The sequence below is a fragment of the Vanessa atalanta genome, chromosome 28 (genome assembly GCF_905147765.1).
Source record: "Vanessa atalanta chromosome 28, ilVanAtal1.2, whole genome shotgun sequence".
NCBI classification, from domain to species: Eukaryota; Metazoa; Arthropoda; class Insecta; order Lepidoptera; family Nymphalidae; genus Vanessa; species Vanessa atalanta.
This window is the reverse complement of record NC_061898.1, coordinates 1,751,485-1,773,008: the sequence shown is the minus strand read 5'-3', so window position 1 is coordinate 1,773,008 and position 21,524 is coordinate 1,751,485. Positions and strand designations below refer to the sequence as shown.

At 37.8% G+C, this 21,524-nt stretch overlaps 1 protein-coding gene and 1 long non-coding RNA gene across 2 annotated transcripts; one reads left to right on the top strand and one right to left on the bottom strand.

Annotated features, from left to right (window-relative positions):
* Nucleotides 1-245: 245 nt before the first annotated feature.
* LOC125074596 (modular serine protease-like) lies at nucleotides 246-19,199 on the bottom strand. The gene is made up of 14 exons (XM_047685947.1): nucleotides 18,999-19,199; nucleotides 15,481-15,529; nucleotides 8,018-8,077; nucleotides 6,922-7,044; nucleotides 5,790-5,924; nucleotides 4,288-4,468; nucleotides 3,919-4,034; nucleotides 3,051-3,253; nucleotides 2,718-2,930; nucleotides 2,104-2,265; nucleotides 1,378-1,502; nucleotides 1,088-1,264; nucleotides 706-868; nucleotides 246-630 (listed from the first exon to the last, which is right to left on the bottom strand). The coding sequence occupies exons 1-14, from the start codon at nucleotides 19,030-19,032 to the stop codon at nucleotides 422-424; spliced, it is 1,950 nt and encodes a 649-aa protein (XP_047541903.1). The 5' UTR covers nucleotides 19,033-19,199; the 3' UTR covers nucleotides 246-421.
* LOC125074666 lies at nucleotides 13,629-14,743 on the top strand. Its single transcript, XR_007120153.1, has 2 exons — nucleotides 13,629-13,738; nucleotides 14,388-14,743. It is a non-coding gene; the product is annotated as an uncharacterized LOC125074666 (long non-coding RNA).
* Nucleotides 19,200-21,524: the final 2,325 nt, after the last annotated feature.

The following is a 21,524-nucleotide window of genomic DNA, read 5'->3' as shown; positions in this document are numbered from 1 at the left end:
CTTACTGGTATTTACATATAGCGGATGACAGATTTTTTATACGTATTTTTTATACACTTGATTTGTGATTTTTTTTTTACTTTTTCAATATATAAATATTAGTCTTTATATATAATTTAATTTCCTGTTCCTCAATAATAAAATTTGGAAGACATAACATTTTTGAAATAGTAAAATTATGTATATCGTAAATAATATGTTTATAATCGATTAATATCATATAAAATATATTGTCATAATTTAATTTTAAATTAGTATCTCGTCATTCTCTCTATATATATATATAAAAAAGTTTTGGTATAGCACGAAACGTCGTTAAACCGACATACATCATTAAGCCCCCACAAAAGAGGCGCCACTTATATTTATAAGCGTATAGAGTTCCTAGGTCATCACTGGCGACGAGGCGTCGAGGCGTCGACTAGGGCCGGTCGGAGGCGAGGTACTGCCGCAGGAAGCTCTCGTGCTTCTGCACGTCGGTGAAGCTGGTGAGCGCGTGCAGGTTGCAGCCGCCGCCCGCGCCGTGCGGGCTCGTGGACAGCACGCCGCGCAGGTAGTAGCGCAGCACGCCGTGCTCGCGCGCGCCGAACACCAGCCCGCTGCCGCTGTCGCCCTTGCACAGCGTCGTGCCTGGGGAGGGAGCCGCGTGAGTCCGAGCCGAGTAACACGTAACGGCGACGGTATCGGTCGCCGAATCGCTCTCACCGTTGCCGAAGCCGGCGCAGATCTTGTCACTGACGATGAAGGCCACGTAATCGGGCGGAGTGCGACGCTTGCATTCATTGAAGCCCACGTAGGGCATGGCGACCACCTTCAGCTCCGCGGACTCGGTGCCTCGTCGGCTCTCAGTGAGACCCCAACCGGCGGCCTACGACAGTTTTTTATTTTATTAACCATAAAAATTTTAACACTTTTTTTAAATTATTTATATATATTACTTGTTACCGTATCTTTTTAACCTAACAACTTGACAGCCGACCCGTTAGTGTTACATATATAACATAAGTCGAGACATATAGGATGATGTACATACAGATAATGTTATAATAATAAATATATATATATATATATAATTAAACAAACTCACTCTTCCCAAATTTCCGCTTTGCAATTGCAAATTTTTGAATTGCACTGAGAAATCAAGACAGACGGGACGGATGTACGTCCTGTATACAACTCTATCTTTGAGTTTAATCACTGCCAGATCTTCTTGATACAGCAGCTGGGCTCCGCCGTATCGTTCCGGTACGAAAATCGCCGCTACCTTAAAACAAAAAATAAAAAATTTACATTACACATCCGAGCTGGAAACGAGATTTTGTGATTTTTAAGTAAAGAAAGCGGAAATTTTATTGTACAATAAATTGTTGTACTTACTTCGGACGTCTGCTGATAGGGCGCGTCCCGTAGATCGTCCCAGTCTCTGTACAGCTTGCCCAAAGCCACGGCGAAATACTCGGGCGACAGGATACCGTGACCGTCCACCCAAACGCAGTGCGCAGCTGTGCGGGGATGGGGGGATTACTTTACATACTGTGCAGTAGTGCAGGTGCATATCTACATAGCGATAATGGGGGAAGGGAATGATAAAGTTCGGCGTTCAGAGCGTGTGAAGCGAAACGAGTTTGCAAGATAATAAACGATACAGTCTCGACGGACTGTATAATATTTTTTTTTTGTAGAAACAGGTAGGCGCACGGACAAATGATGGTAAGTGCCACCTGATGGTAAGTGGTCACCACCGCCTACTTAAATTAGCGCCGTAAGAAATTTTAATTATTCCTTCAATGCGCCAACCAACCTCGGGAACTAATTCATAATTACCATTGTGTCTGTGGTCACTCGCCCTTCAAACCAGAACACGACAATAGAATACCGCTTGGTGGTAGAAAATCTGAGGAGTGGGCGCTATCTACCCAGACGGGCACAAAGCCCTACCACCAAGTTACATTTCATCAATAGTTACACACACGCAACACATTCGAGTCGAGTTTACTACGATTCATTCGCAAACCCGACCGAATGTCACATGACTACTCGTAAAATGGAGGCCGAACGAAGGAAGCGGAAGGGTCGACACGAACACGTAAGGCCAGCGCTCACCGGTGACGACGGTCCACTCGTTGACGAGCGAGCCGCCGCAGATCTGCTCGAGCTCGTCGCGCAGGCGGCGGTACAGGCCGGCGTGCCACGGGAACTCCCCGCGCGCCGCCACGCTGCCGCCCGCCACCAGCGGCTCGGCGCGCGGCGTGGGCGTGCCGCACTCTGCAATTACGTCGGTCGGTGTTCATTGCCTGACGACAGCACCAGTGTCGTCCCACCCGACTTCGACACGGAAGCCCCTCTCGAGGGCGACCGGCGAGCTACGCAGGACATGTCACAGTGCACGAGGGTGTGAGTGTGTGCGCACAGACACGGGTGCACTCTCCATTCCGTCACTCTCGTGAGACGGAAAATCCGACATGACCATGATGATGAAGCACGGAAGTGTACACACGCCACTTCCACTCTCCGGACTGTATCTGAGAATTTTTCGATACAAAAACTTAATCGGCCAGATCAGGGGTTCGAACCCTCGGGATCTGCGGCCCAGTCTAGCCACTTGACCGACACCTTAACGGGCAGTTTACCACATTGAGTAAGCGTGTAAACCTCTATGTGGAACGATTTAATGAATTCTTCCACAGAATTTCGACCTATCTTCCAGAAGCACTCACCGGCCTGACAGGTGGGCTCGTAGCTCCAGCGCCCGTCGAAGCAGAACATGTAGAACAGCGTGGTGGGGCTGTAGTAGTTGGGGCGGCGGCACTCGGGCCGCACCACGGTCCCGTGCACCTCCAGCTCGTCGCAGTCGCGCGAGCCGTCCTCGCCCTGGTCACGCAGCCGGCAGCGGTACTCCACGCTGTCCGACGGCGGCAGCGAACAGGCGCCTGCGTGCAGTCTACACTTAATAACTTAATTCCAAAACGTAGACACGCATTACGAACGGATTTTAAAGGGATAATGTTAGTGACTTATGGGTTATGATAGGTAAGTACGTCACTACTCACGGACGCAGGATGGTAATCTATGGGGCGACCAAAATCCGGACACGCAAACGACCATAGACTCTCCGACCAACTTGTACCCGGGCATGCACTCGATGTTCAAAAAGACGATCGGTTCGACGTCACCGGGTTTGTATTCAGCGCTACCGTTCCTCAGGAACAGACCGTTCTCGGGATGCGGCGGGAGGATGCACATGTTTGGAACTCTAGAAAACGGAAAACAGCGTTAATTTATTATTCTTACACGTAAACAGTAATGTACATGTTATAATTACGTTTTACGATGGATACATGCATAACCTATTACATTACATAAGCACCCTGTAAATTTCCCACTGCTGGGCTAAGGCCTCCTCTCCCTCTGAGGAGAAGGTTTGGAGCATATTCCATACACATGTGGAAGAATTTCGTTGAAATTAGACACATGCAGGTTTCATCACGATGTTTTCCTTCACCGCCGAGCACGTGATGAATTATAAACACAAATTAAGCACGTGAAAATTCAGTGGTGCTCGTCTGGGTTTGAACCCGAGATCATCGGTTAAGATGCACGCGTTCTAACCACTGGGCCATCTCGGCTCATAATCTATAGGTGAAGCTAAACTAGTTCAAGTGTTGCGGGGCGATTCCACTCAAGTGTTTAATACTGTAATGTTCTTCTAATATTATGATTAAAAGCTTTAACATAAAATGCATTTTTTCTATAATTCTGATACACTGTGGTCCCTTTAAAAAACTTGCCCACTACTGGTCTATTCCAAACGATGAAGGAATAAAGATAAACAAATCTTAGGTTGACGTATTCCATGCGATTTGCTAAAAACTCAGCTATATTGTGCATTTATAACTTTAAATTCTTGATTAATCTTACCCCACTGTAGTTGTACTCGGCGTGGTCGTCGTGGTCGTTGTGGTGGTGGTCGGTCGTGGTACCGTCCTCTTGCATAGTATATCCGATTCGTCAGAACCATCAGCACACTCGTCAATCTAAAAATTCCAATTATTTTATTTACTTATTTTTTAATATAATAATAAATAAATATACATATAATTATAAAAATAATAAGTCTCTACATGTATACGAACGTACAGACAAAACTACTAACGTATAACTGGAAGCATTATTGGAAATTTCAACTTTAATGTAGCACTCCCCCCCCCCCCAAACACTAAATTTGAAACGGGAGGCTTGACTCTGTACGTACGAGACGGGTAGCTTGTATTATAATATCGGACTTACGTCATTACAATCGGAGCCCTCGTCGACGCAGGCCCCATAAGCGCACTGGAACAGGTTGGAGGCGCAGACGTTGCCGGCGCAGGACATCAACGTCTCGTCGGAGCCGTCTCTGCAGTCGCGGATGCCGTCGCACCGCCGGTCGTTCTCGATGAGGCTGCTGTCATTGCACCTGAACTGCCCCCTGCAAGAGTATTGCACAATGATTAAGTAGCTAAAGGATTTGTGTCGTGGAAAATCAGAAGTAACGAAGATACCACAAACACCGAGATCAAAGACAACATAGAAAAAGTTCATTAGTTTTCTACATCGACTCGGCCGGGATTTGAACCCGGGACCTCGGAGTGGCGTACCCATGAAAATCGGTCAAAGTCAAAGTCAAAGTCAAAAATCTTTATTCAATATAGAAGTGTTTGCACTTGCTTATTGATTGTCAAAAATCTACCACCGGTTCGGAATTTAGCACCTCGGACCTGAGAAGAACCGGAGAAAGAAACTCAGCGGGATATATTTTTTTTTCATTTTTTTTAACCATTTTCCATGTAGGTACAATGATAAGTATATATTAGTTGTTTGAAACAGCCACTACTCGACCACGGAGGTCGTCAAACTCATCGTTAAACTTGACATACATACTATACCAGTGACAAATGATAAAGGGCGCCGTCGAAACAGCCCGCCGGTCTAAAATATCAATATTAGCATTAGCAGCCCGTAAATGTCCCACTGCTGGGATAAAGGCCTCCTCTCCCATTGAGGAGAAGGTTTGGAGCATATTCCACCACGCTGCTCAAATGCGAGTTGGCGGAATACACATGTGGTAGAATTTTGTTGAAATTAGACACATGCAGGTTTCCTCACGATGTTTTCCTTCACCGCCGAACACGAGATGAATTATAAACACAAATTAAGCACATGAAAATTCAGTGGTGCCTGCCTGGGTTTGAACCCGAAATCATCGGTTAAGATGCACGCGTTCTAACCACTGGGCCATCTCGGCTCTTGCGTATGTCATACAATTTGCTAATAACTCGGATATTTTATGGTACTACTAACAGTTCTTGATTAATATACGACATAACCATAACAGGAAAAAAGGCCAAGTAAACAACATTTGACAGAGAATCGACGCAATTAATCTATAATATTCAATGTGGACTTGCGAAAAAAATATTGAAAGTTATCGGGACTTTGCAAGTAAAATAAAAGTGGAAATAAGTAGTTAAGTGTAATAGTGTTGTATTATAAATAAATATATATTAATCATAAACTCTTAGTAGTGCACGATATAGCCGAGTTATTAGCAAATCGCATGAAGTACGTGAATCTAAGGTTTGTTTATCATTTTTCCTTCTTCCATTGGTATAGACTTTACTTTATTTCGAAAGCTCCGATAACTTTCAATACGGATTTTCACGAGTCACCAATGTCGTGTTTCCACTATAATGTACATTCATGAAAAAGCCTTAAAGTATGAGAAAATATATTTAAAAAAAATGTCTCACCCAATTTCAAGTGTGTAATTGTTGCATTTTGGTTGCAACTCGTCAGAATTGTCGGCACAGTCTGAAATGCCATTACACGGCGCCGTACCGTCGACGCATGCGCCGTACGTGCAGCGAAAGAGATAGTCGGGGCACCTGAAATATCCGTGTGTAAACATTGGTATCGTTACGAACATATTGACATATATTCTTTACGATACGTCACCATTTTATTTTATAATTTGGATAATTATTTGAATCATTTGTACAAAGTCGATATATAAAAAAAAACGTCCTAGAAATGCAAATGAACGGAATCTGAACAGAATCTCTGGATCGACTTCTCCTCCTTTGAATAATTGAACTGATCACCGACAATTTTTTTACAATGCTGTAGTACAAAATAATGTACTACAGCATTGTACACCTAAAAAAGGTCTACAAAAAAAAAACCGCGATGATATATGTCTATCTCTTAGGGATAACTCACAAAAATAATTTTTTATCGTTTACTTTTTACGAGTAATAATGACTTATTTTCGAAGCGGTTTTAAGCAATACAACATTAATCCTTATCCAATTATGTACCTTAAATACATTGTGCATTTAATATAGATCAATATGGCCTTTACAGCATGTAATTTAAATGAATATTTTCCAAGATATTACAGATTTAAAACGCAGGGACGTAGCGGTTTGTATTGTCTAATGACTGAAAAACATGTGAATTTTTTATATAATGACATTCTGTAGTACATTTAGTATCAGCATTGCACCCGTGCGAAGGCGGGGCGTATCGCTAGTATATACATATACATAACACCTTGTAAATTTCCCACTGATAGGCTAAGGCCTACTCTCCCTTTGAGAAGAAGGTTTGAAGTTTGTTCCATTACGCTGCTCCAATGCGGGTTTGCGGATACACATGTGGCAGAATTTCATTGAAATTAGTCACATGAAGGTATCCTCGCGATGTTTTCCCTCACCGCCGAGCACGAGATGAATTATAAACACAAATTAAGCACGTGAAAATTCAGCGATGTTGCCTGGGGTTTGAATCCGCAATCATCAGTTAAGATGCACGCGTTCTAACCACTGGGCCATATACATATATAAAGATTAAATATATAAAACACAACGCGTGGTAACATACTGTGTATTGCGGCAGAGGTAGTGCGTTTCATCCGAACCGTCGGGACAGTCGACAGTACCGTCGCACTTCCTGTCCGCTGTGATGCAAGTACCATCTCTGCACTCGAACTCGTTCGGCCAGTAGCTGCAAAAATTAATTACACCCATAAAGAAACCTATGCGTTTTCGTTGGAAATGATAGAACAGAGCGAACCATCAACCGTATCTACTAGGGATGCATCCGATACCGATACCGATACCGATACATCGGCGATACAGCAGGTTTTCCGATATATCGGTATCGGCGATATTTTTCTGGCCGATACAACGATACTGTTCAAATTACATGTTTTAAAAAAGTAATGTAAACGCGCCTCTTGTTTTGTCATTTTCGTTGCAAACGAGATAATTTATAATTAATGAATCTTAATTACTGAACTTAATTACCAATATTCACATTCCAAGTCTGTAACGTTTAATTTTAATAATTTTTTTTAAATAAAAACAATCAATCAACGTGTCTACTTACATTTATTTTACCTTTATTTAAATTCGATAAGTGTATCGGTATCGGTATCGGTATCGCCGATATTTCTCTAAGAGTATCGGTATCGTATCGGCAAAAAGGCGTATCGATGCATCCCTGGTATCTACCTACTACAGGACGCCTACAAGTTTATAACAACAACGTCACACGACTTGTATCGACTTGGACATACAGACCGATACTTTAGCGAAAATGCATATTTTTCAGGAGAGAAGCTTTTAAAACTTTCGAAATTCACCGAACGTCGCCGTGATTCGCGCCAAAACAATAATGACATCTTACGGAAACTATGCGTACTACGAAAGCAAGGTTATTGCACCAAGTAAAGGGTTGCCACTTATTACGCATTTTTCAATAGGCTATTTGACAAAGCGAAAAATAAAGTGTCAATTATCGTAATCAGTATATATTATGAGTTTATAAATGGTTATTTATCAACGAGAGCTGAAAATAATAATTAATTTATTCAAAAATCCATAAATAAAAATGCATTTTTTTAAACGTTCGTCACGTGACACTAAACGCTCCTGATTGGTACCAACGTGGTGGTAGAAATAGTTATATGACTCACCCGCACGAAGCCTGACGAAGAACACGACGAAGGACAGACGGATCGTTGTATGATGTTTGTCTAAAAATAAAACAACATAATTAATTATAAGATAAAATTAGATAATTTTCAACATCCAACGACACCCCCCACCCTTTCTAAAAATGTACATATATATAGTGGACTGCCGGTAATCCGGCCCCGGGCACGCCCCGTATTCAGAGATGTGTATTTTTATTGAATACCTTTTAGACGATCTTCGCTAATGTACAGTCAGAGTAAGAAAACCTTCGTCAGTTCTCAAATTCATTCCTTTATCAAGTCGTAAGCTGCACATAAAATTAAACTAACATAGTATGATAACTAGGTTCAAAATCGTGTACATTGCGACGCAACTTGACATACTCAATCGGCAAAGCAGGTTATCGCGCATACTGAGCACACGAAAATAGACCTTAAGGTGACGAACCTTTTCCTACCCCGACTGTACATAACGCATGACTGAGCAGGTTACAACCTGTACGCGCCACCCCTATTGACCTCGACGCGTTTTTAGTTTTGATTTGTGCTTACTTTGAATTTGACTCCATGTCATATCAGATTGGTAGGAAGGACGATCGGTATTTCAGGGTATAACACATAGAATCTTATCGTTGGATATTTAATTCGTCTGATTAGGGGCCATTCATTTATTACGTATTATTTAGGGGGGAGAGGGTTCGCTCGGATGCGTACCTTTAGAACCTTTGAAATTACAAATAAACACAAACCAAACGTGTATTCATTTCCTCCTTTAGATTCTTACGTAATAAATATTAAACAAGCGATAACAGCTTGTCGTGTAGACGTTCATAACGCAATCAATCAATCATCAGCCCACATTAGTCCACTGCTGGACATAGGCCTCTCCAAAATGCACGACACTGTGGTCTTTCTTCGGCAACTCGTGCTCCTGCTAACCGTCTTGCGGAAATCGTCACTCCACCGTGCCTGAGGACGTCCTACACTACGTTTGCCGAGACGCGGTCCCCCCTCTAGAACACGTTTTCCCCAACGGTTATCGGTTCTACGACAAATATGGCCGGCCCACTGCCACTAACAAAAATAACGCAAATCCATACTGAACATCACAGATCTTTCGAGCTCTCGACCAATGACATCACGTCAATTTAATGACTAATGTTGTTTATTTGAATTTTGTCCTCATTATAATATTGAAGGAGTCGACTATCCGTTTAATTTATAGCAGGAAGTAAAATAAATAAAACATATGTATTTAGTTTAATTAATCATAGTGTTCTTTTGTCTTTTGGGCCACCTGATGGCAAGTGGTCACCACCGCCCATAGACAATGGCGTTGTTAGAAATATTAACCATTCTCACATCTCCAATGTGCCACCAACCTTGGGAACTAAGATGTTACGTCCCTTGTGCCTGTACACACTGGCTTACTCACCCTTCAAACCGGAACACAACAATACTGAGTACTGCTGTTTGGCGGTAGAATATCTGATGAGTAGGTGGTACCTACCCAGACGGGCTTGCACAAACCACCAAGTTCTAGCCCCGATATCCCGCCCTCTAACGCACGAACCAAACTATATTTTGAGTCTGTTGATTTAAAAAAAGCAATCAAAAACGCCAACTTAAGGAATTACGTCATCAAAATAACGGAAATCGGTAATAGTCATCGTTGACCTTGAAATAATAATATATATAATAATAAATAAATAAATATTGGACAACATCACATACATTACTCTGATCCCAATGTAAGTAGCTAAAGCACTTGTGTTATGGAAATCAGAAGTAACGACGGTACCACAAACACCCAGACCCAAGACAACATAGAAAACTAATGAACTTTTTCTACATCGACTCGGCCGGGAATCGAACCCGGGACCTCGGAGTGGCGTACCCATGAAAACCGGTGTACACACTACTCGACCACGGAGGTCGTCAAAATAACTCGACACCATTGGTCGAGAACTGTATAGTCTGTGCTATTCGTTCTGTATTCGAGAAAAATCGTCTTGCGCATCGAAGTCATCGGAACTTTATGAGTAAAACCAAAGCGCGTATATAGTATATTCCAACCACGAGAGGACGAAAGCCAAATAAACAACACTTGAAAGGAAATCAAACTCGAATAATCTGATATTCATTACAACGAATTTATTATGTCAACGAAGCTGTTTCGTGAACGTCAGTTTCGTCGAAGTTCATAACGCCAAACCATAGCGAATATTATATACCTAGACACATACGTATATGTATGCTTATTAACTACCAGGTACATTATTTTATTTTAAACTAGCGACCCGCCCCGGCTTCTCACGGGTGCAATGTGGGTAATCCCTAAGAGATAGACATATACCATCGCGGACTTTTTTGAAGACCGTTTTAAGGTGTACAATACTGAAGTACATTATTTTGATCTATCTCGTAGGGTTCACAGCCAGCGTTTACAATGTAAGCGCAGAAAATGTATAAATTTACGACATCACATTAGAAACTTTTAAAATTATCAGTGTTACTTAACTATATTGTCTATGTATTATATACAAAAACCTTCCTCTCGAAACACTCTATCTATTTAAAAAAACCGCATCAAAATCCGTTGCGTAGTTTTAATGATTTAAGCATACAAAGGGACATAGGGACAGAGAAAGCGACTTTGTTTTATACTATGTAAAGATAAAGATATATTATTATTTAACTGTAATGTATTTATATATTATGTTTATATCTGCCTTGTACACCCCCACCTCTTTCTATGTGTATTTCTTTCCTCCACCCTAAGGTTGCCTGTAAGAGATCGCTGTTTAGCGATAAGGCCGCCTCTTGTGCAATTTTCTTTATATCTGGATAAATCAAATTCGACCAATGATAACGCGTCATATCAACTTGCTGTCGTGTTGTTTATTTGGCTTATCTTATGGCTGGAATGGAGTGTAACTAAATCACTGGGTTTGAACCCGAAGCATCGACTGATATTCAGCTGTTCTAACCACTGGCCGCACCGGCTAATACTCGATAGTTCCATGACGATGTAACTATGTAATCATTATTTATAAAACGTCATTCATCAAACACGTCATAAGATGTGTCATGACGAAAATCATAATATACTTTATTAAAGAAGGCTTTTACGAGAACTTTTGAATCGTAATTTTACCAAATGAATCTACCACCGGTTCGGAATGTAGATTCAACCGCCAGGAAACTATGTAGTTACTCTTTTTTAAACATTTGAAATACAAACTTATGTCAGTTAAAAACTATAATGAAAATGTTCTTGCTTGGATTTGAACCAGTAATCTTCAGTAGACATTCAGCTGTTCTAACCACTGGGCCATACCGACTCATTCTAGATTTCATTATATTATGTAAAAACGTATGACGTTTTATACGATGCGTCATAATATTCTATATATAGCGGGGCGATCGCTTGATTCATTTTAGTTCCTTGTTGCTCGCGAGTGAAGGTGCTTGTTTAGTGAATGGGTTCGATTCAGTGTGTTGGTGTAAAGTGTTGGATACCAGGACTCTTAGGAGATCCAAGAAGATGGAGAATTAGGCAGCGTATTTAATTTTTTTTTATTATTAATTTAAGTTTAGTTTAGGTCTAGGTCTGGGTGGCAAAAATATATAAAAAAAAAATATCAAAATCAAAATATATATACTTTTTTCAAATAGGGTCTTCAGAGCACTTTGGAATTAATTTCACATGATAAAAAAATTAAAAAAAAATCAAATCTACCTCCGGTTCTCAATGTAGATACTACCGTGATGACCGGCAAATAATTCAGCAGTTACACTTTTCAGAAAAACTGACCAAAAAAATATTTAAAAAAATATTCAAAATAAAGACGCGACCAAAAACGAAGAGAAAATCGTTAAAAACTTTTAACGATTTTCTCTTAATAACTTTTAATATGTAAAACTTAACCAATATTAAATATAATATTATAAACGCGAAAGTAACTCTTTCTGTCTTAACAAAACACTGAACCAAATTTGATGAAATTCTATTATACAAAGCTCGAACTCCATGAGGGACTTAGGCTATTTTTTAAACCTAACACCAAACGACCAAATCCTAAAACGCGTGCGCCGCGGGCGACATTTATGATTACATTAACTTTTAAAAAATACTACACGTTAATAAAAAATGAAAACTATTTAAAATTACAATATATATAAATAAACCCCCTAATTCTCACGGTCTCGTTATAACTTGAGAACGACTTCCAATCATCTATTTCGTTAAAGTTTTCTAATATTTTCTAGAAATATCTCGAAACCGAAATTTACAGTTTAACGTTTTTTTTTTTTGCAAATTCATTACAGTTCGAATAAAATATTCATAGCAAAGACAGGAGAGTATGTGGGATCGGCAACAACAATTAAAGAAATCATTCCGTAGAGATATTATCGATATAAAACTAACCCGCGATGCTCCACCAACTGCTTTGCAACGGTGACTCAAATTGGACTATAGTGATAGTACTCTATAGCACTGTACTCCGAGACTTTCTGATGTATACGAAAGTAATTTTAATGTGACAAATTACATGTACTAGCCGCGTACATGTCACAACATGTTTAAACATACATCGACTTACGGTTGCCGCGCGTCGCTTGGGCGAATCGCGCTAGTGTTTTTCCAGCGAGAAAAAAAAATGGTTCCCGCAACAAAAGTTAGATAGATAGAAGTACGAATTAATTAACAATATCATACAGAGGGCCATCCGTATATTAGCTTTTTTATTAGGTAAATAAAACTCATATATATGACGCCATGGATTTTGTGCCATATTGTTCAAAAAAAATATTGCGATGACTTGTGTAATCATAAAGTACAGACTATAAATGTAGTTTTATTTATTATCTGTGAAATGTCTGTTCAATGAATTACCTGTGCGTGCTGTCTGCTTTTTTATTATTGTCAGTTATTTAGTTATTTTAGATTTATTGTGTGGTTTTCTTTTGTGAATAAATATACCGGTCCGGAGTAACACTAATACGTTAAAAATACAGGGTTATTGGTAATTCGACGTATTCCCGTTAGGAGGTGTTAGGGGTGACTATTTGCGATAATTTTAACCCCCATATGCATAGTGCAAAAGTGAACCATTTTTGAGTTATCGCGTTTTTTAGATTTTTTCAAAATAAATCAAAAATGCAACTTCAAAAATTTATTTAAAAAAAAAGTATCGATTAAAATCTATTTTTACTTCTGTTTTATAAAAACGATTAAATACTGGATATTTTTCAATATTTAAACAATAATTATCGGTCCAAATTTAAAAATGCGAGACGGAAAACGATTTTATTTCAATTTATTTTTTTCCCCTCAAATAATCCTGAAAAAAAAAAAAAAAAAAAAAACATTATGACACTTATTATGAAAATTACCAATAACCTTGTATAAAAAAAAAAGCAAACATCATTTTTTATATCCACAGTGATCCTAGTCACATTAATTTATTAATAAGTGAGAACAAGATATGTTATGGACATGTCATTTCGAATATGGATACGGATATACGAATAATATTTTACCGGTTTTAGATATGGTTAAGATTCTCAGATTAGTTTATTACGATTTTTTTTTTTTACTATAGTTGGCGAAGGAGCAGGAGTCTCACCTGATAGAGAATGACGACCATCACAAATGGACACCTGCTACACCGGGGAGCTTGAAGGGCGTTGTTAGATCATTTAGAAAATTACAAGGTAAATTTGACTTTATTTTTATAATTTAGTATTACATACGTAAAAAAAAAGATCCTTAAAAAGGAATTAGATACTCTCTTTAAGTATAACAAATACAAAATCAAAATAATCAATGTTTTATCGCATTCGGTTCGGATACCAGACAGCTTTAATTACGGAGCTCCATAACATCCCGTCCTTTTATTATTGTTGCAACACATGCCAGATTAAAAAAAAAAAAATTATAACAATTAATAAAAAATGGCAGACACAAATACGATTTTTACAGACATTGCACACTTATATTTGACAAGTCAGTTCAATATAATTATTATCTGTTTAACCAAACTCTTATTTTAGATAATGTTGTCTTAGATTTTCGCGATTATTACACATTGAAATAAAACTAGTTTTTTAACGGATTTAATCGCGTATATTATTTATTTTATTTTAACATCCTAGTCTGCCCGTGACCACGAACACTGCAAAGTGCTCGAAACGTCGGGATGTTAAAATAAAATAAATAATATACGCGATTAAATCCGTTAAAAAACTAGTTTTATTTCAATCTCTTATTTTAGATTGGATTTCTAGAAGAAAAAAAAAAACAACATCCGCTGAGTGTCAGGTCTGAGGTGTTTCATTCCTAAACGTTTTTTTATTGGTACAGGTGGTAAAGGTGTCAAACGAGCACGAGGTTCACCTCATGGAAAGTGACAATACTAAAATACCGACGCTCATGGACATCTGCAACACCGGGGGCTTGCAGGTACATTGCCGGCCTTCAAGAAATGTATACGCTTTTCTTGAAGGAACTTATACCGTTCGGAAAAACCGCCACCGAAAGCTGGCTCCACAGAGATTGGGCGAGACAGAGAAAATGCCTTTAAAACCGCTGTTGTGGACTTTCGGACATTTAGGTGTAAATAATCTTAAAAATTGGAAGATTTTTGTCAATGAATAAGATGTAATGCTTGTATGTTGAATAAATATATTTGGATTTTGAACACGCACCATACAAAAGTCGTAACGTATTTTTTCTAATATTATAAACAAGATACTTCAGAGAAGGTTATTGGCTGAAGTTTATTATTCAATACAATTCAACTTAAACATAGCCACAGCAAATCATATCCGCATTCTTATAACAATATACAAAAATACCTATAGCCTATTAGGGCCGGACCGTTACTTTAGGGGGCCCTGGGCTAACACTACTTAGGGACCTAAGACATATCTGAACGTAGACTTGAATTAAATTAATTGAATGGGTTTGATTAATTGCAGGACTCGCAGCGCTGCAAACCTTACGATCTGTTTAATTTAATAAATTTATGGATTCTTTCGCATTATCGTCTATTTTTGACTTTGACTTGACTTAGGTAGGGCCCCCTAAATCCACGGGCCCTGGGCTGAAGCCCAAAACTCATATGGTAGATCCGCCCCTGCCTATTATAATCGAATTGGGAACAAAGATGAACAATCTTTCATTTACGTATTCCATTCGATTTGCTGAATATAGCTGAGCTATCAGCTCAGCTATATTGTACACTACAAACGGTTCGTGACTGATATATTTATTTATAATACAAAACTATTCCACTTAACGACTTATATTTTTAATTTTACTTCCAAATTTCCGATGACAACATCGTTGACGTACAAAAATATCGCAAATCCAGAATGAGTACCATGTGTTTTATTGAAGCTCGATCAATGATATCGCGTCATTTCGCTGTCAAATTACAGAGAATCACACTCACCCTTTTTGTCGCTGGTTCCTAACAGCGCCTTCCAGTTGTGATGAGATCACTGCAACAAAAAAAAAAAATATAATACCAATTTTACGGTTAGACCGAAGCAAACACCACTTGGTGTCATTTTATTTATATAAGATTACACTGAACTATGCTATTGCCAAACGTGCTTTGTGATTGTGATGTTTGCATAGGTTGGCATTGGCTTGGCAGTATAAAGATAATATTGTTTTGTACCAGTAAGCCCCAGTTTTTTTTTTAAAGATGTTTGGACGGTAAAGCCGACTGTCCACATTCGTAGTCGGCGACTATTCGGCAAAGAGTGCCGACTTTAATGGCTTATTTTATTATAAATATTTCATTAACATTATTTTTACTTGGTTGTAGGGCTCTGTGAAAGCCCGTCTGTGTAGATACCACCCACTTATCAGATATTCTATCGCGAAACAACAGTAGTTACTCAATATTGTTGTATTTCGGTTTGTAGGGTGAGTGAGCCAGTGTAACTACAGGCACAAGGGACATAACATCTTAGTTCCCAAGTTTGGTGGCGCATTGGCGATGTTTTCTGAACTATTCATTAGTTAATATTTCTTACAGCGCCATTGTCTATGGTCGTCTGCCAACAAATGCCATAAAGGAAAATATATTTTATAAAATTATCATTTGGCACTAGTTAGACATTTGACAGAGATAGATTACCTGTATCATAAATAAATATATATTTATGATACAGGTATGTACAGGCAAATGGGCCACCTGATGGTTAGTTGTCACTACCGCCCATAGATATAGGCGTCGTAGGAAATATCAGCCCCTCCTTAAAACTCCTATCACTTCTATTCACTTCTTCTACCACTTTTCACTTCATAATTCAAACTGAGTACTTAGGTACTGGGTACTGGGTAACCCGTAAGGCGTAATTTGCTCGCCTATAAAAAAAAACGACATTGCGTGACCGTGAAAATGCACTGACCCAGATTATGAGGTGAAAAATAGTAGTAGAAGTGGTAAGCGATTTAAGGAGGGGTTAATAATACTTTGTCACCACTGCCCGTAGATATTGACCATTCCTTACATCGCCAATGCGCTACCAACCTTGAGAACTAACATGTTATGTCACCAGTGGCGTAGCTAGGTGGGCAAGGGCCCTGGTGCATAGAAAATCATCGGGCCCCCACCCCCCCTTTCCACTCCATCTTTAACTTTATATTGCCCTTCAAAATTATAACTAGGAATAAGAATAGGATACAGGATACAGCTTGTTGAACTTATCATTAGTAGGCTAAATCCATACATCATCTCTATTCAAAGCTTAGGTTAGAGAGCCCCCTGAGCTCCGGGGCCCTGGTGCACTGCACCACCTGGCCCTACGATAGCTACGCCACTGTATGTCACGTGTGCCTGTAGTAAAACCGGCTAACTCCCTCTTCAAACCCGAACTATTTTCTGGTAGAACATCTAATGAATCATTGATACCTACCAATACTCCTCACATAAAGCCTTACAACCAAGAAATTTACATTTGAGCGCTAACCTTAAACATCAACTAATATAAGATACTATTTACATATAAACAAGCTCAAATAATACAAAAACGCAAGTGCAATACAGCTATTATATAGATAACTCTTAAATTACATTTAAAATAAAAGACATCAAGTATAATTTAAATTCATTTATTGAATGAAACAATTACATAAAACTATACATTAAAAAAATGACATATATAACTATAATATATATGTTTATTTATATATACCATCTTATTTTGTAATTAATAAAATTAAAAAATAAACATATCCAATGGACACAATTTTTAACATTTAAGTCCTTAAATATATACAAATATGAATTTAAATAGTTACTGTATATATATTGACCGCGTGGAATGGTGGCCAGAATGCCAGCAGCAAAGCCCTTCTGTCACGGGTGGAGACGATAAGGTGAGGTGTTATACTTTTAATTAAGCTATTTGCTCTACTACTCCTAGGTCCAAATGTTTCAACAGCAAAAGGGGCAAATATATATAAATATACATAGAATAGGTATCAAAATATCTAAAGTAAATTGAAACAAATTAATGAGTATAAATCATAAATTATTAAATATTTTTTACATCAATGTCACAAGCTAATCAGTATTCTCACTCATAGGACCACTACCCCCTATTTTTTTTTCTTATTAAAAATATTTGAAGGAGGTCCGACAACCTGGTGAAGGTCTAGTCGTTGTAGCGATATTTGGGGGAGGCCTATGTCCAGCAGTCTTTCGGTTGAGAGATGAGATGATAAATATTTATCTTTATTATACTATTGTCTATAATCTTGGTCAGTAAAAAGTAAAACAGCACTTCTGAATCATAGTGATACAGTTTTGAGTAAATATACCACAAGTTCGGACAAAAGATTCTACCGAGAAGAACCACCAAGAAAGTCAATAGTGATACTTTAATTACACAGTATGTCTGTAAAATACAATTAATCTTTTATATATCCTGTTTAGAAATATGAGAAATATGCCTTATTTTTTTGACACGACCTTTAAATTTTTAAGACTTGAAATTCAAGATGATACCTCAACTCTGATTCAGTAAGCGCTAAGCAGATTTAATAAATTAAACACGTTATTTACCATAGTAGTGATTCATACCATTTATGTAAATTAAAGTTAGGTTAACGCGTACCTATTAATAAGAAAAAAAAAAATTAAAACCAATTAGAAAAAACCGTAAAAAAAACGACAATATCAATTATTAATTTCTTTATTTGTTAATAATTTTCTTGATAATAATGATAATGATATATTTATTAAATGACTAAATTTATGCAAATTAAGATTTCGTCATACTATTTTCCGCTTTGACACAACATGTACATCATTGACGCCATCTATCGTAAAAACAATGAAATAACAATGATACTACGCAACGCTAAACACTGACACTAGATGGCGCTTAATTTTATCGACTTACCGACCGATGACAAATACTTTTGCAGATCTAATGGATGGTTGCCATCTTTTATTTCACAATAATCTGCATTTAAAGTGATAATAAAGTAAAATATATCAACACTGATTGAGAATATATTGATTCAACTAGATATTTCGACGGATTTTACACAGCAATTATTATTTTTTTCGATGAGAGCTTTAGGGCGGCCACCATCTTGAATAAGGCGTAGTAGCTCCCTCTAGGTTTGATCAAAGCCAGCCGTCAAAAAACCCATCGTGGTGTTCGGCATTTTTTTCTCTATAAAGAAAATTCTTAGAAACTGATAGAAGGAATCGCTTCAAACACGATTCACTGAAGTTTTCGCAACCGATTTTACTCTAGAAAACTTCAAACAAGTACTAGCTAAGTTGATTTCAGCATTAGATATTTATTAATATATCTTTGCCGACACTAAATATTGCAAAATATGTATTAATATATTCAATTGTTTTATATCAAATATATAAAAACTAAATTATTAATTTCCAATTAATTATTTATGTATAATAAAAACAACATATGTACGTACCCATTATCATACACACCAATATTGGAACGATCATTGTGTCTACACTTTTATCGACCCAACAATTAAATTATGTTTTTTCTCACATATAATAAATATTACACAAAAACGTAGCTTTAAAAATAAATTTAACTTGGCTTTTTGATCACTTGAATGAAAAAAACGTGTGACAGGTCCGCGCCGGACGAGAATTCAAGCGATACTGGCCCGTAGCGGCAGACGGCAGTAGCTGCTCGAGTTCGCGAACATGCGAAACGACGGGAATACGTCACGTTAAGTTGCGAGTAGTATGGCGAACATATTACGGTTGGTGTTGTTTTCGATAAATATGAAACTACAAACTGTACAAAATATATTTTCGTATAAAATACACATAACAAATGACTCGTAGGAAATACATCTTTTTTTTTTTTTTTAATCAATGAATCCTGGCTAAGGCCATCCTCGGAGCGACGGTTCATTGAAAACGAATCGTAATAAGAATTTCTACGTAGCTAAAACTTAAACTAATGGATAGAAATATTATAATGACATTATTAGTGTCTTAGAAAAAAAAAAACGCAATATATCTTCTACTGATAAACAGCATCAGTGTTGACTCTATCACGGAACACTTTAGTTCTCAAGTTTGTTAACGCATTGGAGTTGGAAGTAAGGAATGGTTAATATTTACAATACCATTTTCTAACGGCGGTGGTGACTGGTCACCAGTTGCCATTAGATGGTACAATACATTTACTGTACAGAGACAGAATCCCTACTAATATTATAAATGCGAAAGTAACTCTACCTTTTTCCGCTTGAACTGCTGGACGCATTGAGACGAAATTTCGTATACGGATAGTTTTAAGTGCCGCTAAGTAACAAGCTTATATAAGAAAATAAGAATAAGCTCTTTTTACTTTATTTGTCCTACATAGTTTTGTAAATAGCGCGCGGGTAAAGCGTAAAATGTTTCGCGGGAATTCTCATCGAAATTAAAAATTATGTCTCACTTGAATCTTATAAAAATCGAACTTATTTTTAATTCGAGCCGATTCGATTAATATTTTTTTATAATATTTCCTTACTCGAAAGATATTTACTTAGGTTATACTACTATCTTTGGTTGCCGCAGAATTTACGGTCGATCAAAAAATTATTGGTTGATTGAAATATCAAATAGTTTTAAAAATGGTATCTAAAACGAATTTGAGTCGTTACATAAGATTAGTGTCAGATCAGTAAAATTTGTTTGTTTGTACGAGGGGGAGGAGGGGGTAATCTCCGGAACTAGAGCTAATTCTAAAAAAAATTACCGGTAGAAACTACATTAGGCTTGAGTGCTATATGGTAGAAATACATTTATTAATACATTTCTTCCGTGTGAAGAAGAAGTGGAAAGTAGTTTACTAATAAGAACATTATTATCTTGATCAGTGTATCTTACGTGACTTTCAACGTCTACGTCGTCCAATGGACTTAACATGTACATCCTATTCCAATCGAAGTAGGAATGAAGGTAAACAAACCTTAGATTTACGTATTTCATGCGATTTGCTAATAACTAAGAGTTTACGATAAATATATGTTTATATATATAACATACAACACTTTTACACTTAAATACTGATATCCATACTATTATATTTTAATTTTGCTTTCAAAATTCCGATAACAGTTTCGTCGACGTTCGAAACGCAATTTTTTCGCGAATCCATAGTGAATATCACAGATTAATCAAGCTCTCGACCAACGATATCGCTTCAAAACGCTGTCAAATGTCATTTGGCTTTTCGCCTCATTTTGATTGGAATATAGTATATATTTGGTACTGGTATCCTGGATCGCCGGGATAACAAAAAACTGCTTTCAATGGTCGACGGTTTGGTTGCTATTTGGTATATGTATGTAAATTATGCAATAAACCAACTTCGACCACAAAAGGAAGTGACGTTGTCGACCCATTTTACACGCGGGTAAAGTGATTTATGACTAATTAGAGATCTCTATTTACTCTCACGTCACGAGTTTAATTGCTTAGAAAAATAAAACTTAAATTAGCAATAAACGCCGTGATCGTGTTTATTATTATTGTATTAATTTTATTTGTACATAAGGAGCAATATTATTGGGTTTAGTTCAACAACAATAATATTATTAAAAAAAACCGAGCGAGACTTAAACTAGCTTTGTTAAGGTTACGAGTGTTATACTGTTCTAATAACTTGGTACAGTCTAGTTAAGTCGAACGAGATGAACCGATTTAACTTTAAAAAAAAAAAATCAATCGTCAATTTGGCGAACGTATTCGGTTATATGATATTATAAATTATTACGTTTGCGTGAAGATTCCTTACGCATAAGAAATAATTTTTTTAGCATTAGCATTAGCAGCCCGTAAATGTCCCACTGCTGGGATAAAGGCCTCCTCTCCCTTTGAGGAGAAGGTTTGGAGCATATTCCACCACGCTGCTCCAATGCGGGTTGGCGGAATACACATGTGGCAGAATTTCGTTGAAATTAGACACGTGCAGGTTTTCTCACGAT

Excerpts from the sequence above, each read along its gene's own strand:
- LOC125074596 (XM_047685947.1), bottom strand. The coding sequence starts at position 19,032 with ATGATCGTTCCAATATTGGTGTGTATGATAATGG. Across the intron at positions 4,469-5,789 it reads AATTACACACTTGAAATTGG|GGGGCAGTTCAGGTGCAATG; the intron begins GTGAGACATTTT and ends ATACTCTTGCAG. Across the intron at positions 2,931-3,050 it reads TAGATTACCATCCTGCGTCC|GCGCCTGTTCGCTGCCGCCG; the intron begins GTGAGTAGTGAC and ends GACTGCACGCAG.